This window comes from Paroedura picta, chromosome 13 (genome assembly GCF_049243985.1).
Source record: "Paroedura picta isolate Pp20150507F chromosome 13, Ppicta_v3.0, whole genome shotgun sequence".
Taxonomy (NCBI): domain Eukaryota; kingdom Metazoa; phylum Chordata; class Lepidosauria; order Squamata; family Gekkonidae; genus Paroedura; species Paroedura picta.
In genome coordinates, this window is record NC_135381.1 from 14,986,947 (window position 1) to 15,003,420 (window position 16,474).

The 16,474-nt window shown below is 47.4% G+C and overlaps 1 protein-coding gene and 1 pseudogene across 4 annotated transcripts in view; both read left to right on the forward strand.

Annotated features, from left to right (window-relative positions):
* Positions 1-4,882: 4,882 nt before the first annotated feature.
* LOC143822947 (small ribosomal subunit protein uS17 pseudogene) lies at positions 4,883-5,509 on the forward strand (annotated as a pseudogene).
* Positions 5,510-10,423: 4,914 nt separating this feature from the next.
* SMTN (smoothelin) overlaps positions 10,424-16,474 on the forward strand; it is a 68,208-nt gene continuing 62,157 nt past the window's right edge. For 3 of the 4 annotated variants that reach the window (XM_077309286.1, XM_077309283.1, XM_077309287.1), the window contains exons 1-2: positions 10,823-10,945; positions 13,225-13,380. In XM_077309286.1, the coding sequence (XP_077165401.1) occupies positions 13,330-13,380 (51 nt within the window). In that variant the 5' untranslated portion in view covers positions 10,823-10,945; positions 13,225-13,329. Of the gene's footprint in view, positions 10,787-10,822; positions 10,946-13,224; positions 13,381-16,474 lie in introns of those variants that run through there. The other variant, XM_077309284.1, reaches the window with a different exon arrangement.

Below are 16,474 nucleotides of genomic sequence, written 5' to 3' on the forward strand. Positions count from 1 at the left end.
ATCTCCAGGGGAACTGATTTAGGTCATCTAGAAGTCGGCTGTAATTCTGCAACATCTCCAGGCACCCGCTGGAGGTTGGCGACCCAACCCTTATGAGTCTTTTGGTTTTGTTCCTAATCCTGAAGGCAGTGCCTGTGACTTGTTTTCGGTAACTGGCAATGCTCTGTTAACTGTCCTGCCAGCCAGATCAGTCCAAGGACCCAGATATTGTTGTTGTTTCACTTCTATTCCACCTTGTCTTAAACTAGCCAACCATAAACACCGTTTGAACACAATGGGATGATGCTTTTAGGACTGGGACCCTTCCCACACCCAGAGTTTGGCCCGGCCCGGCACAGTTCCAGTCATGGGTCCAGTTCCCACTTCTACATGATGTCAGCACCCAACTGATGGCCTGCATCATACCAGGCCTGGGACCACCCTTGACCAACGCTGATGTCATCTGGAAGTGGAAATTAACCCCACAACCAGACGAACGCCGTGCTGGGCTCAATTCCGGGTGTAGAAAAGGTCTGGGCTGCATTTCTTTTTCAAAGCCACCTGAGCTAGTGGTTTTGGGCACATCTTTGGATCAAGTAAATGCATGCAGATAGATTCAGGTGGGCATGCAGTTGGCTCTTTTTTTTCAGCTCTGAGCCTACTGAAACGTCCTCAGTTCAAGTGAACGTACAAAGCAAGCTGGCCAACACAAAGTCATGCCATTGGTCCATTTAGCTCCACAATGACAGGCTCTCCAGTGCTGGGGCAAAGAAAGGACTTTGGTAACATCTGCTAACCGAAATCCCTTAACTGGTGATCCTGGTGAATGGACTTGGGACCTCCTGCACGCAAAGTGGGTACCGTACCACTGAACCCTGGCCTCTCCTGAAGGACATAAAGACAAAGATTTCCATCTACTCTTTCCATTTCATTTGGAATTGTATGCATTTCTGTCTTGTTCCCCTCTTCACAGGGCAGTGCCCTTTACAGGGATTTATAATAGTCGTGTTTTGACACAAAGATTAGTTTTAACAATTAGGGACTTGGCAGAGCAAAGAGGCTGTTATTCTAGTGTCACTCAAGGATCTCCCTCATCATTTTAATGGATTATTGTTTTAGCAAAAGACAGCAGTGGAAAAAAAACGAGAGACAGTTTATTGCAGCCACTGTGTAACCATAAGCACTTGGTCCCATTGTTGTAATCCTTTTAATGATTAAATGCAGAGCTGCAAAAGGGGTCAGTAATGCCTGATGGCCATTTTAGCCGCTTTGCATCCTGTCCCACGGTTTCCGTACTCCAAATGCTAGGATGGGGTTGGAGGGGGGACACGAATAAAAGAACACAATGCAACATGTTCCACTCCCACACATGCCCATATCTGCTGCCCTGTGCTGCCTTCAAAAGCCTCCTTGACTACCCAATTCACATTTCTGGAAACTGAAGGCAGGAAGGATTGAAATTCAGATTGTAAGAGGGTGGGCAGAAGGGATTGTATCAGTGCTTCGAACTTGTGGCCCTTTCTTGCATGCCCAGGGAAATGCTGATTGCCATTTGGGGATCAGAAGGCGAATTTCTTCCAGGCCAGGCTGGCCAGGGATTCTGGTTTTTTGGAGGGGAGGGCATCTGAGCATGAAACTGGGGTCGTTGTGGTGGGCAGGTAGTTGTGAACTTCTTGCATTCTGCAATGGGTTGGACTAGATGACCCTGGAGGCCCCTTCCAACACTGATGCTATGATTCTTTCCCATCACCCAAATGATAATGAGCAATAAAGTTTATATTAATATTGGTGTACCTAGCATTACGTCTGATGGCACGCTTGGCCAGGCCAGCCAAACCAACACTCATGTTGGATCCAGCCCATGTAGCAAATGAGTTACATGAGCTCTAGAGCATCCAAAGAAGGTGACTGAAGGGAGGAATGGGAAGCCACGGAGTTCCCCACCTTCCTTCAAATTCTCTTATGGACAGGAGGGGGGAATCTTCCAACACCCGTATCAGTTCAGGAATGGTCAGCCCACAACTTCAGAGATTATCGCCAGGTCACATTTACACCCAAATTTGGGATTTTATGCTGATCTAAACCCAAGAGAGAGAAAGAGAGCAGTTTCCATGGTGTGTTTCATTTTTGTTTTTCATTCCAGTGGAAACAGCTTTCCTCTTTAAACAAACATCTCTCTCTCTCTCCCTAACCCACAGTACAGAAATCCGGCATATCTTAGTGCTGGGTTCACAAGAGGGAGATAGGAGTGGAAAACCACAGGCAAACAAGACGGTCATTTTGGGTTTGGGGTTGAGGCTACAAGTTGGATGGGCCTCCTGAACTTTGCAACCGAGTATCTGTGGGCAAGGCAGGACCGAGAGAGAGCAGGAAAATGGCTTTCATGCGATGGGCCGCCGCTTGGCTGCCTGTGTCTGCTGCGAGGGCTTGGCACTGCACAAAGGAGGAGCACGAAGGCAGCTTTTAAAAAATATATCATCCGGTGTACGTTGGCAGCTGGACCTTCCAAGCCATCCAAGTCGATGCTGGTGGAACAGGATTTCAAGGGGCGGCAGCAAAGCAATGAGTGATCTAAAAAGTACATCCCGACTTCATGTGGTCCTAGAACAGCACACTGGCCTCCTTCTGCACGCACAGGCCTCCTCTCTGTAAGAACTCCTGGGGTGCGCCTCTTGAGCTGGTTCATGTAGCCACTCACTGTGGGCCAGATCTCTTGAGTTAACTCTGTTTATGGGTACCAGGGCTGGTGTTAGGAGTTAGCATGGTTGGGCAGTTTCTGGGGTTCATGGGAAACTTAGCATTAGGATTGCCAGGTCACTTCTGGCAACTGATGGGGGACAAGAAGGTAGGGTCAGGGACCACAGTGAGCTGCAATGCCATAGAGCAGGGGTGGACAAACGGTGGCCCTCCGGGGTCCATGAACTACAATTCCCACAAGCTCCCTTCAGAGGCTCCTGGGAATTGTCCATGGACGGCTGGAGGGCCACTAATTATTTGCCCACCTCTGCCGTAGAGCAACCTTTCTGAACTTTTTTACCGTTGAGAAATTCCTGAAACATTCTTCAGGCTTTGAGAAACCCCAGAAGTGGTGCGATTGTGCTGAATATGGTTGGGAAAGTAAATGTGCACATGCCCACCTAGGGCTCCTCCCCTTCCAACCCCATCCAGGCCCATCATTGGCTGTTTTGGGAATGGGGAGGGGGTTTGACATGGTCATATATGGTCATATCACCCAATAGACTAACGCGTTTAAAATATATATTTTAAAATCTATTAACTCCCACCCATTTGGGAAACCCTTCCAGGTCCATCAAGAAACCCCAGGGTTTCACAAACCTCTGGTTGAGAAAGTCTGCCATACAGTCTACCCTCCAAATGTATATCTGCCTGTCAAATGATGCATGCCCATCATTCAGCGTAATTTGTAAACCCATCTATTTTTAGAAAGGTACCATGGGATAGAATCCCACCAAGCTGAAGAGCATGAAAGCAAAATCATCAGTATATCAGTATATGTCAAAAAACCATGCATCTGTAATATTTCAGGTTTCCAAATTCTAGGCGAATCAAATCCCAGACTGGGCTGATCATAGGGTTGCCAACTTCCAGATGGAGTCTGGAGTGCTCATGGAATTACAATTGACCTCTAGACTACAGATATCACTTTCCCAGGAGGAAATGGTAACTTCAGGAGCCAGGCTATATGTAGCATCACCTCCCCACTGATCTCCCTCTGCCCCACAATCTCCACATAGGGTTGCGAGTTCTCCCCCGGCCATCAGTGGGGCATGGAGCATAGGGTTGGAAAGTTCTTGGAGGTTTGGGGATGAAATCAGGTGAGGACCAAGGAGAAGGTACTAATTTATCTTCAGGGCTGAGCTGTGAAAAACAGGCCATGATCCTGTATTATTGTTGCAGTGCTAACTGGCCAGCCCCTGTGATGTTGCTAACAAACCTTCCCTCTATTCCCTGAGCAATTTGGCACTTTAAGGGGAAAGTTGCATTTTTAACAGTGGTGCCTTGGCTCAGGGTTGGAGCCCCTGCATTGCATGCAGGAAGTCCCAGGTTTAACTCTTGGCATCTGGATTTTCCTTTGTCTGGGGCTTTGGGCAGCCACTGCCAACCGGGGGTGCAACTGCTAAGCTAGAGGAGGGAGCTCTGTGCGTTGTGTGTGTGATGAATCACGCAATGCTTATAAAAAGTGGGTGGCACTAAGAGGTAAGCAAGACTCACAACAAATCTTTGTCCCGTTCATTAAAATGCCAGCTTGTTGTTCCACTTATAAAGATGGAGGACGCGGGTCTCATCCCATGGCTGAGATATGAAGGTGTGTGAGTCTCCTTTTGTGAAATATTGTTTTCTCCCCCTCGGTGGCTTGCCCAAAGGTATTTTGTTCCACTTATGCTTTCAAACTGTTTGTTTTGTAAGCACCCACATGACATTGTTCCCTAATCATTCACTTTCCAGGTTTTCCCTTGCTTTGTTCTGATGTTTTCCACGCCTGGTTTGATACAATCTCTTAGGAAAGAATGTAGTCCACATGCGATTGCATGCTGGTGGAGGGGGGTCCCACCCACCCACCTACATCAGCACAATCTTTTTTCCCTATCAGCCTTTCAGGGTTACAATTTTCTCTGCAATGTGCTTGTTGACTTTTCTAGGGCTTTTTAAATGATTGCTCCTGTGCTATAGTACAACAGTACTGTGAAGATCTATTGTAATGATCTACCAGTTCCTCCGAATGCAATCTTCCTCTTTTAATTAAAAAGTAATCTTTTCCTTGTTGAGATGCTAGGAGGAAAGTGCAATCAATTATTGTCCAGAACCTCTGGAAAGAAATGGGAGAGAAGAAGGTGCGAGGTGGCTGGAGGGGGTGGGTGGGAATTCATTACACAACCAGATACACTGCAGAGCGGAGGCAGCTTTTGTGAGACTGTTTTCTCTGTGCCATTTCCTGGGTACAGGAAATGGCAACAGTGTGAAATATATGAATTTATTGCACCCGGGGTTAAAGTTACAAAATCTTGCTGGATCCGCTCTTTTCGCATTGGGCGGGCCAAGATGGCAGAAACGCAGACAGAGCAGGTGTACCAGAAGCAGCCCACCATCTTCCAGAACAAGGAGCGGGACCTCTTGGGTGAGACTGGTCAGGAGAAGCTGTCCTGCTACTACAAGAACTTCGGCCTAGGCTTCAAGACCCCCAAGGAGGCTATTGAAGGTACTTACATTGACAATAAATGCCCCTTTACTGGTAAAGTGTCTCTTCGGGGCTGTATTTTGTCAGGGGTGGTCACCAAGATGGAGATGCAGCTCACCATCATCATCTGGAGGGACTACCTGCACTACATCTGCACGTACAACAACATGCCACAAGAACATGTCAGTGCATCTGCCCCCCTGCTTGAGGGACGTTCAGATCGGGGATATCATGACCCTGGGTGAGTGCCGTCTGCCCAGTAAGATGGTCCATTTCAATGTCCTCAAGGTAACCAAGGCTGCTGGTACCAAGAAGCAGTTCCAGAGGTTCTGAAATCTTGTCTGTTGGGATGTGCAAATAAACTTTTTGTAAAGTGCCCCCCCCCCCCAAAAGAAGCACCACAAAATCTTGCTGGATCCAAATGTTGCTGGATCAGCATCATTCAGAGAAAACATTTTAAGGGTTTGTTGGCACCAGAGAGCCAGCTGCTATCCTGCAATTCATTTATGAAGGATACTAATGGCCATCCACACTCCATGCAGTAAAACACAGAACTGCCCTTCTCTTTCACTTTCTGAGGGTTATATAAATGCTAGGGCTTGTTGGTTGGGTAGTACCTTTATTGGCTAAATGTAAATATATATATCATTTCCCTTGGAAGCACATAGTGCTTTTTTCATAGTGTCCTTGATTTCCTATGGTCCCCAGTTCAGAGAAAATGCTATCCAAACAAATTACAAAGATGATCTGACTCCCATAGTAAAAAGAGAAAGAAATTTTACTTACAAAAACACACAAACAGAAGCACATTTTACATGACATATTCATGTATGTACATTTAACTTTGAAGAGGCTGACTTTATACAGTTTCAAGCCCAAGAAAGAGAAGGTCCTATAGAAGGGCCAAAGAGGCTCAGCATTATCCAATGAGAGGCTGGGGTCAGCTGCCAAGTGTACCTGAGTGAGAGAATTCTCTTAGTCCTTGTCCTTCCAGATCCTCTTGCATGCAGACTTGCAGTATCCAGCAGCCTTGGGGTGGCATGAGTTTTGCCACACAACTTGGCAATGGTCCTTTTGTTTGGATTTGGAAACAATAAGCACGCCAGTGGATAGAAAACATTGCTATCTTTTATTGAGCAGAATTAGCAGGTAGTTGTAATTCACACAATAATACAGATCTTACAATATAGCATTCATAAATACCAAGCAAGAATATCTCTCAACAGCTACCAGGAGCCCCAGGACAATAGCAGAGATAGGGATCCCAGCCAAAAGGTGAGCAGTGCCAGGCCCAGGCTGCACTGAAGCTCCTTATGCTAAGCCAGTACTTTACTTTTTATGCCTGAGCTTAAATGGTAAACAAGGTTGGTGGATTACACCTGACTCTCAACTCCTCATTCCAGGGATGCATAGTACCTGGGCCATGTTTCATTGATAGAAATAAGAGCAGGTAAATCCTATCCAGCTCAGGACCAATCCTTCCCAGTTATAAGGAATTTGGGAAAACATGTTTTTGAGAGCGATGCTACTTATTGTTGTGATTCAGCAAAAGGAACAAAACAGCATCCATTTCTAAAGGCAAGGAAAGGAATACATATATAGGACGTGAGGAAAGACAAGGCCAGTCACTAAACTCCTTGTTGCAATATCTTGCACATCATTGTCCATACAGCATGAGACTAGATGACTGTTTCAGCTCTGTAGGTTTGTTGTCCTACTGCATGCCAGACTGAGTGGAATTCCAACAAACAGCAAAGCTGGGTAGCAGATGGAAGACTCAACCTGGCAGGGTTTTTTTCTCAGTCCTGTCTGTGTTTACTTGACCTAAAAGTGGAAACTCAGCTCATATTTTGGACTCAAGACATACCTTTGACTCTGGGCATTCAGACTTCCAACTCAGAGATTCTAGAATTAGAGCTAGTCTAAATTATTACGGTGCCAAGAATCGACATACGGTGCCAAGAATCTACCTTTCTTCTAATTTTACATGGGCACAATTCTCATGCACAAGCCTGGGGAACTGAAGCTATGTAAAAAGTGTGCTCTTCCATAATTCCGAATCTGATTTATTTCAGTAGGTAGCATGTGCCATCTGGGCGTAACCACAATGTCAACATGTCCGTTTTAATCATGGTTTCCCTCAAAGAATCCTGGGAATTGTACACTTATAAGGGCATGTCAAAGAAGACAGTCTCTCATAACTGTTTGATTATTCTATTTATTTATTTATTTAGATTTTTATACCACCTTTCCTTATGGCTCCGGGTGGTTTACATAGAACATTTTGGAACATTTACAAAGAACGGTATCTATATCAATAGAACAATATAGCAATATAGCAACAATAACATACCAACTAGAACAGTATTTCAACAACAATAACTTTGACACTCCCTTGGTAGGTTCGACCTCTCAGTCGGGGGGTGGGACCTGTAGATGTTATGGGTCAGTCGGCCTGAAGCAAATGCCTGGTGGAAGAGCTCCCTTTTGCAGGCCCTGTGGAATTGTGGAAGTTCCGGCAGGGCCCTGATTTCTGCAGGGAGCTTGTTCCACCAGTTGGGGGCCAGGACTGAAAAGGCCCTCTTCTTATTATAATCGCCTTCCATTTCTTCTCCCCACAACAGACAACCTGTGAGGCTAAGTGCCCTGATATTACTGCTCGGTCAGAACAGTTCTATCAGGACTGTGACTGGCCCAAGATTCCCCAGCTGGCTGCATGTGGGGGAGTTGGGAATCCAACCCAGCTTGCCAGATTAGAAGTCAGCACTCCGAACCACTGCTCCAAGCCGGCTCGCAATCCCTCTATACCAGCCTTTTTCAACCCTTTGACTGTGGGGAAGTCCCTGAAATATTTTTCAGGCTTCAAGGAACCAGGCCGGATGTAAGTTGGCCATGCCTCCCTGCCATGCCTGAGGACTGGTGGGAGGGGCAGTTTGAGGCAGGAGAAGGTGTCCAGGCTCCATTCCCCCTCCCAGGCATCGTAACTACATGAGAATGCCATACTCGGGTCAATGGAAGTGGCCACTTCCTGCTTTCGTGGCAATGCTGGAAATAGCTTGTGGCTGAGTCCATTAAGGCAGGGGTAGTCAACCTGTGGTCCTCCAGATGTTCATGGACTACAATTCCCATGAGCCCCTGCCAGCATTTGCTGGCAGGGGCTCATGGGAATTGTAGTCCATGAACATCTGGAGGACCACAGGTTGACTACCCCTGCATTAAGGCACGATAGAAGGGAAAGGCTGAGGAGCCCCAGAGACCAGAGGGGTTTGCAAAAAGATGGTTAGACATACAGAATGCTTCTGATGCTTCTGCAGGGAGTTCTCTGGCTTTGGCTTCATAGAAATACCTCTTGGGACAAAGGGACATTGCTCTGGACAATGTCCACTTCCTGCCTTGGCAACTGCAGCTATTCCTCCCCAACAGAAACGTCTGTTGCCCTTATCTGATTGTTCCACAATGGCTGCTCCTCTCCCGCTGAGTCCATTTTGAGTCCAGTTAGAGATTCTGTTGGTGTAAGTGATCAGCTGCTTGAGAGAAGGCAGCAGACACCAGCATTCATGAAGGGGAGGGGAGAGACTGCAGTGAACTGAGAAATGGCAAATCAGCATGCCTGGGGCCTAGAAATCCTCACGAGTTATTGTCTGCAAGTGTCCTGGGGGAGGGGGTCGTTGTGAAATATTTTGGTGCCTCAGGTGGAATATACAAATGGTGCCACCACTCCTGCTATCATACAGAAGCCCCACTGCCATGTCCAGCCCAGTGGTTCTCAACCTTCCTAATGCCGCAACCCTTTAATACACTTCCTTGTGTTTTGGTGACCCCAACCATAAAATGATGCAAGGGTTCCTTCACAGAAATTAAACTGAAACTGACCAATGGTGTGAAGATACATTGTTCATGATTGTATATAAATTGTGTTTTTCCCAGGGTTTCTCAGTTCAGTTCTGCCTCTTGTCCTGCCGAGCTGTGCTGGCACCTGGAGCGCCTGGTGGGAGACTGTGCTGGAGGCACTGCTGGAGCAGCTGGCGGCCGAGCGTGGGCGCCTGCAGGAGGAGCGGCAACAGTGGCAGCGCCCCCCACCCAGCCAAGCTGCTCGCCCTGCCATGATCCCTATGAAAGGGCCGTTCGAATCCTAAAGGGGTCCCGACCCCCAGGTTAAGAACCACTGGTCTAGCTTGTTTTCCTTTGGGGGCCCAAGCAAGGTGAATCACAAGAAGAATAACATATAATAAAAATTCCTTAAAATATTTTAAAATCCCCTTGAAAGAAGAAATGGTATTAGTCCACCAGTTCAAAGGGACGATGGGCAGGAACAGACTTCAGCTTTCTTCACAAGGCTTGTAAATATGGTCTCTCTATTGGGGGGGGGGGGAGAATTCCCTAGGGGTACTGGGGCTCTCCTGGAATTACAGCTCATCTCCTGGTTACAAAGATCAATCCCCCCATAACAAATGGATACTCTAGAGGGTGGAATTCTATGGTCTTGTGTCCCACTGAGGTCTCTGTCCTCTCCAGGCTATACCCCCAAATCTCCAGAAATTTTCCAGCCTGGAGCAGGCAATTTTACCCCCTGCCTGCCACCATAGAATTCCTTAAATTGGGTGACACAGCTGAGAAAGTCCTTGTCACCCTGACCTTAGTGAGAAGCAGACCATGAATGAAGCAGAGGAAAACATGGAATCTAATGCTCCCACTAGAAGGCCTCCCCTATTGATCTCAAGGCTTGACAAAATCATCTTTCTGAAATGCAACTGAAAATGTATAATAAATAACCACTGGGACAACTAAATCCTAAGTAACAAAAGATGAGACAATTGCCTATAGTTGTTTGCAAAAGAGTAGCCAATAATCCTCATTCAAACTCTTGAGAGTCTGTCTGTGTCCACAGCTCCAAGGTTAGGAACACAGAGTTATCCCAGGACGTGTGTCCTGCCTTGGGCGTTCTGTGTCCAACTGGAGCACACTAACTTTTCGGTAAAGGAGCTAATTAAATGCTTGCTTCTATGAACACAGTAAACCAGACATCAGAATGCGGGTGCTATTTCATTGTGTTCCATGTGTTTATCTAATAAATAAGTAAATAATAATAATAATAATAATAATAATAAATGTTTTCAGTGTATTGCATTTCAATCTTTATTGTTTCCTGTGCGTTGCCTTAGGTGCTCTTTTAAATAGAAAGATGGAAAAATTATTTATATTCCCATGGGGAGGGGACTGGGCTGGAGCCCTTCCGGAATGACAGCTGATCTCCAGCTCCCCCGGGGTTCAGCGGCACCTCGCATTTCCCACGAACTCTCAGTGGTTGGAGAGGCTGGGCAAAGTAATTCAGCCCCTAAACCGAGCAGTGTCGATCTGCTGGATGACTTAAAACGTGCTACAAAGTGATCTGAAAACGTGCTGGGGAGTGATCTTCGTTTCACGACTCCGCCTTAACGTCGAGTTAGTCGGCTCTGCAAAACCAGCCTCCCCTCCAGCGTCGCCAGGACTACAATCCCCATCAGGCCGAGGGCCAGGAGACCGCCCGCAGCCGCGGAGAGGCGTTGCCAGCTAATTGAATCCTGCCAATCCCGGAGGAGCAAGGGTGTTCGGAGGGAGGCCGGCCTTCTGGTTGGTTGCTGCGGCGAACGGGGGCGTCTCCCTGGGGCGCGAGGGCTGGGAGCTGGCCGGGAGGCGCGGGCGGTTTGGTCAGAGCAGTTTCGGGAGTTGGGTGGAGCGGGTCCGGATCGGGGCCCCGTAGGCTCAGCGGGGCAGGATCCATGGATGGAGGTGCGTACGTCGATCCGGATTAACAGCGAAATAAATTGCTATTCTCGATTGGAGGGGGCAAAGGGAAGGAGTAGATGAATTACCAAACGGGACCGGGAAGAGTCTTGTCTTGAGGGTCAGCTGGGTGAGAGCCAGCCTGGTGTAGTGGTTAAGAGCGGCCGGCTCTAATCTGGAGAACCGGGTTTGAGTCCCCTCTCCTCCTCCGCGTACGGCCGGCTGGGTGACCTTGGGCTGGTCACAGTTCTCTCCGAGCTCTCTCAGCCTCACCTATCTCACAGGGTGTCTGTTGTGGGGAGAGGGAAGGGAAAAGTACTTGTAGGCCTTTTTGAAATTCCTGAGACCTGCTGGGTGATCTTGGGCCTGTCACAGTTCTAGCAGAGCTCTCTCAGCCCCACCTACCTCACAGGATGTCTGTTGTGGGGAGAGGGAAGGGAAAGGTACTTGTAAGCTGCTTAGAGATGCCTGAGACCTGCTGAGTGATCTTGGGCCAGTCACAGTTCTAGCAGAGCTCTCTCAGCCCCACCTACCTCACAGGGTGTCTATTGTGGGGAGAGGGAAGGGAAAGGTACTTGTAAGCCACTTTGAGACTCCTTTGGGTAATGAAAAGCGGGGTATAAAACAGCAGTTCTTCTTCGATCCAAATTATATGTAAGGAGCTCTTTGTTTGAGTTCAGAACTGTGGTGCCAAAGGGTATTGTGGTGGGAGCAGTTCCAGATTTGCCCCCGTTTGCAACCTGATGTGAAGCGGTGTATGATGAATCGATGTTTTTATGCCATCTTCTCTATTAGATCACTGGCTTCCAGACTTGTGTTTCAGAGCTGGTGAGTCTGTGTGGGGTGTGTCTGTGTGTGCTTCTCAAATGTGGATTAAAGGGGATTTAGCAGAAAAAATTCTCCCAAGTAAGGAAGAAAGTTCACCACAGAATTCTCCTGCCCAGCCAGACTCTCTGCTTGCCAAAAGTTGGATAATATCTGCCTCCCAGTGCATTTTACACACGTTCTTTCTACATTTCTTGGGGACATCTGAAGTGTTGAATGCTGTGGTGGCTGTCGAACTAGGATGTGACTGGACTCACAGTGACTGATACTGATAGCAGGGAGTTGGGGAAAGAGAGAACACCGGCATTGGGTCTTCCGGAGGCATAGCCCTGTGGTCTTGGTGTCTCTGGAAATCACGGTTTGCTGATTTTCTTGTGCTCAACTTGGGTTTAAAGCAGGGGTAGTCAAACTGCGGCCCTCCAGATGTCCGTGGGCTACAATTCCCAGGAGCCCCTGCCAGCGAATGCTGGCAGGGGCTCCTGGGAATTGTAGTCCACGGACATCTGGAGGGCCGCAGTTTGACTACCCCTGCTTTAAAGACTCCAGGTTCCTGCCAGTCTGGGGTGGCTTTCTAGTGGTGCCTTGGCCCGGAAGAGAAGTGAAGAGCAAACTATTATATTGTGTTTTTGTATGAACCCTTTTTCTAGGGACATGGGGCAGCATAAGTGGGGGGTTGTCCCATTCTATCCTAATGTGAGGATGTGGTTGGGCTCTGTAGGAAGATCAAATGGGATCTTGCTGCGAGGGAGGCTCAGTGAAAGCCAACTAACAGTTGTGGTTGAACTGGCATTTAAAGCTTGCCTCTCTGATCTGAATCAAACATTCCGTCCATCACCACGCACTAGCCCTCGGATAGGTGTTTAATTCTTTCCCATATGAATTGGGATGCGTGTATGTGGGTCGGCAGTACCGTCTGTCAGCATCCTGGTGCTGATCTCTTCCAGCTGAGACTGTAGCCTGGTGCTATTACTCAGGACCTCGCTTCCTGAACCTAGTCAGGTTTCATTTTTGATTCGGTGTTTTTGGTTGCCCCATGTGGGGCAGGGGACGTATCTCCCTGGCATGCCTTTCTGATGCGTTGCAGTCTGCGCACGTCTGAGGCGGTTGGATGTTTCCTTCCTGTTGTTTTGAGAAACGGCATCGAACGCTCGCTGTCTGACGAAACATTTAAAAACATGTCTGGATGTGGAATCCTGCTAGGGCCAGGATTGCGTGTGTTTGGGTTGCTTCGGCATAGCAGATTGGAGTTTCCTGGAAGTGGGCTTGGGAGCCGTATCATGCAACGAACTTGGCCCAGACTCTCGCTGGCGTTTGGAAAGGCTCCGTGTTCCAGCTCCAGAGTTAACAGCCAGGGAAGCAGCTGCGGGGATCTCGTTCACTTTTCAGCACGTCTTTAATGAGCCCCGGGAGAAGATCTCCTGATTTCCCCCCTGACCTGCCTGCACTCTGTTCTTTTTCAGAATTTCTCTGGTGAGCCTGCTGTCCTGCCGCTGAACTAGCCGCTCGCTTGGAGCTTGCGCACATCTGCAAGCGTCTTTCCGAGCAGAACGGGGAAAGCCAGAAGGATGTCTGACGAGAGGCTATTGAGCATGGATGAGGGAGCGCTGCGGAAGCTGGTGAGTTTCTCCTGAGATACCGTCCTGTGGAATTACGAGGGTGTTCAATGCAGAGAAATGTGCCACTCCTGGCTATTGCTGACTCTGCCTGGCTCGGGATCCCTGCTGCCCAGGCTGCCTTGGCTGGTTCTTTTATATCTCAGCTCTTTGCTGCTGGAAGTTTTGAAAGCAAGAACCCCTAAAAGTTGCGTTGGATAAGGGATAGGGTGCGTTGCCTCTGGCTTGGAATAGGAAAAGCTCCCAAGCCTTAAGGGGCCTGCAGAGCCCCTTCCCTACATGTTCAGCTTGGATTTGCTTCTGTTTCTGCCTTCCAGTATTCAGGCCAGTGATTAGAAAGACACTAGAAAGATTGACAAGCACATAGAGGTTGTTTTTTTCTTTTTTAAAGCTTTCTTAAAATGTATATTTTCCAGCAAAGTTATTCATTTACATTAAACCTATTAGATACCATTTAAACATCTCAGAAGGGACACACAATTCTTCTTCCCGCTCCAGCTATTTGCCGGTATGTTCCGCTTGTCTATAATGTCCATCTGTCTGCGAAGGCAGGCTCTTGCTTCATGGGCCCCTGGAAAACGTCCCTTAGGTTGGCTTTAACTCCATTGGGTCATCTGCTGGCCAAGAAGAGCATCACTGAGCCTCCTCCTCCTCCCTGGTAGATGCAGAAGTGCAAAGGTGCTCTGCTTGCTTGCAGCAGTTAGAACTGCTGAACGGAGTGTCATTCCACAGGCAGCCACAGAAGTGGGTCTACTAAGGGCGACACCACACTGCAAGTGCATAGCAGCCCCCCTCCTGTAACATCCTAGGAACTTCAGTTTCTAAAAAAGAAATCTCAAGTAGAAATCCTTAGCTGTCCTTGCAAAACAGATCATCCTAAGGAGAGGGGATGGCCGCTGAGCCAGTATTTAGAATCATTCCACATATTATGCAGAATCAGGGGGTACAGTAAGGTGGTAAAATCTGGGTCCACCCTGTTTCATCCCAGCTGCAGTGGGTCATTTTTAAAAATGAATTTGTCTACAGATTTTTCTCCCGGCTCACCCTCCATGTGGCTCATGGCAATGTACGAGATTCTCCTTGCCCCGTTTTGTCCTCACAGCAACCCTGTGAGGTGGGTTATGCTGACAGTAATGATCAGTCCAAGTGGTGACAAAAAAACAACAAACATAACCCAACCAGTAGTTAGGGCCGAAAAATGTTAGGTGTCCACAAGATATAAATATTAACATTTATTGTGCACAACTCATAAAGACAAAAAGTTAAAAACATAGACACAGTCCACAGGGTAATAATTGAAATCACAGAATGTGTACCGTACACTGTTAGGGTGCATATTTTGTGATTTCAATCATTTGCCTATGGGCTGTGTCTATGTTGTTGACTTTATAAGTGGTGCACAATAAATGTTAATATAATTTGAATATTTATATTTAGTGGACACTTAACCTTTTGAGTACCTGAGTACGAACTGGAGCTCTGATCTCTCAGTTGCCAGGCTAATGTTTTAGCTACTATACAACCTGGCTTATCTGTGTGATGTGGGGGGAGACCCTCCATGTATTTAGAAAATAAGCACCTCAGGGGAGAAAAGAGATTTTGCATAGCTCCTTGCCTGATGTACTGCTTTATTGCACACAGGGGCATTTCTTATTCTACCATCTATCATAATATGTACAGTGGCTTCATACAACATAGGAGATTTTGGGTTAAGTCTGAGAGCATGCATCTGTGCCTTGCGTCCTGCTGTGAAAGTTTGTCTTATATTTTGGTGACTCGGTTTGGTTTTGCAGACAAGCCAGGGGTACATTACTCCCCTGCTGTTTCCAAACAAAGACACCAATTTTTAAGCAAGACTTGGAATCAGGTCCCTGCTTTGGGTGAATGTGGGTGTCTTGCAGTGGGCATTGCAGACGTTCTCGTGGCATTTTCCTGCTGCAACCTCTGTGTCTGTTTGCTTCCTCTCTAGGGCTGTTTAGGGCTGAGTCAGAATCTATTCTTCGTGCTGAGTGGAAGCCTTGGTTATGTGCATCAGCAGTCCCTGCATATGGAGAGGCCTCTCTGTATTCTGTGCATGCATCAAATTTTAAAATAAGCATTAATGTACACAAACAGAATGAATTATGCTAGCTGAGCCTGTTGGGCCTAAACCTGCACTATTCTACCTCCACGTATCTGGTTTTCTACTACCCTCCTCTTTTTCTTGACTTTTCACTATCAGAATTTAGATTGCAGGCACCAGAATCACAGAATCATAGAGTTGGAAGGGGCCATACAGGCCATCTAGTCCAACCCCCTGCTCAACGCAGGATCAGCCCTAAGTATCCTAAAGCATCCAAGAAAAGTGTTTATCCAACCTTTGCTTGAACACTGCCAGTGAGGGGGAGCTCACCACCTCCTTAGGCAGCCTATTCCATTGCTGAACTACCCTGCTTGAGCTACAGTGTCTGCTTGCGCTACAGTGTAAAATGCTGTGTTCACATATATTTATGCTGTAAAAATGGTAATAAACAGCATGTTCGAAAATGTATTTGGAATAATTTCTGCAAAGCATTTCGGAGGAACGGGGGCAGAGAAGAACTTTGAGATGCCTTTAAACTTTTCTTTGGGAGGAACAGAAGCCCAGCACAGGACAGAATTTCAGAGCACCAAGTTCCATGAACTTGGGCTTCCCACTTTTGTCCTGACCATAATTTTGGTGAGTTATTTGTCTCTTGTGGTGTTGGCCAGGGACTTCTAGAACGGACTTAGGTTGTGTGCATCTGACTGTTGTGGAAGAGTAGTACCTGCCTATTGCCAGGCCATGAGCAAGTAGTGCTGTAGAAACAGGATTGGGGCCTCAATTTCAGGACCTTGCAGATTGTATAACTGCATCTTGCTGCCTCCTGGACTTTTTAGGAGCACGGCTGCATTTACCCTCAGTCTGTAGGAAAACAGCTTGCTCTTTCCTGTTAATCTTGTGGATTTACTTTGTGTTTCTTGGAAGTCTCTGCACTAACAAGTCCACTAAAACTTGGCCGGTTGCAGTCTTCAAATCTTGGGAGAGTCTGCTGTTTTCCATTTGGTTGCATTCCTCAGTGTCCGCGGAGCCGATGAA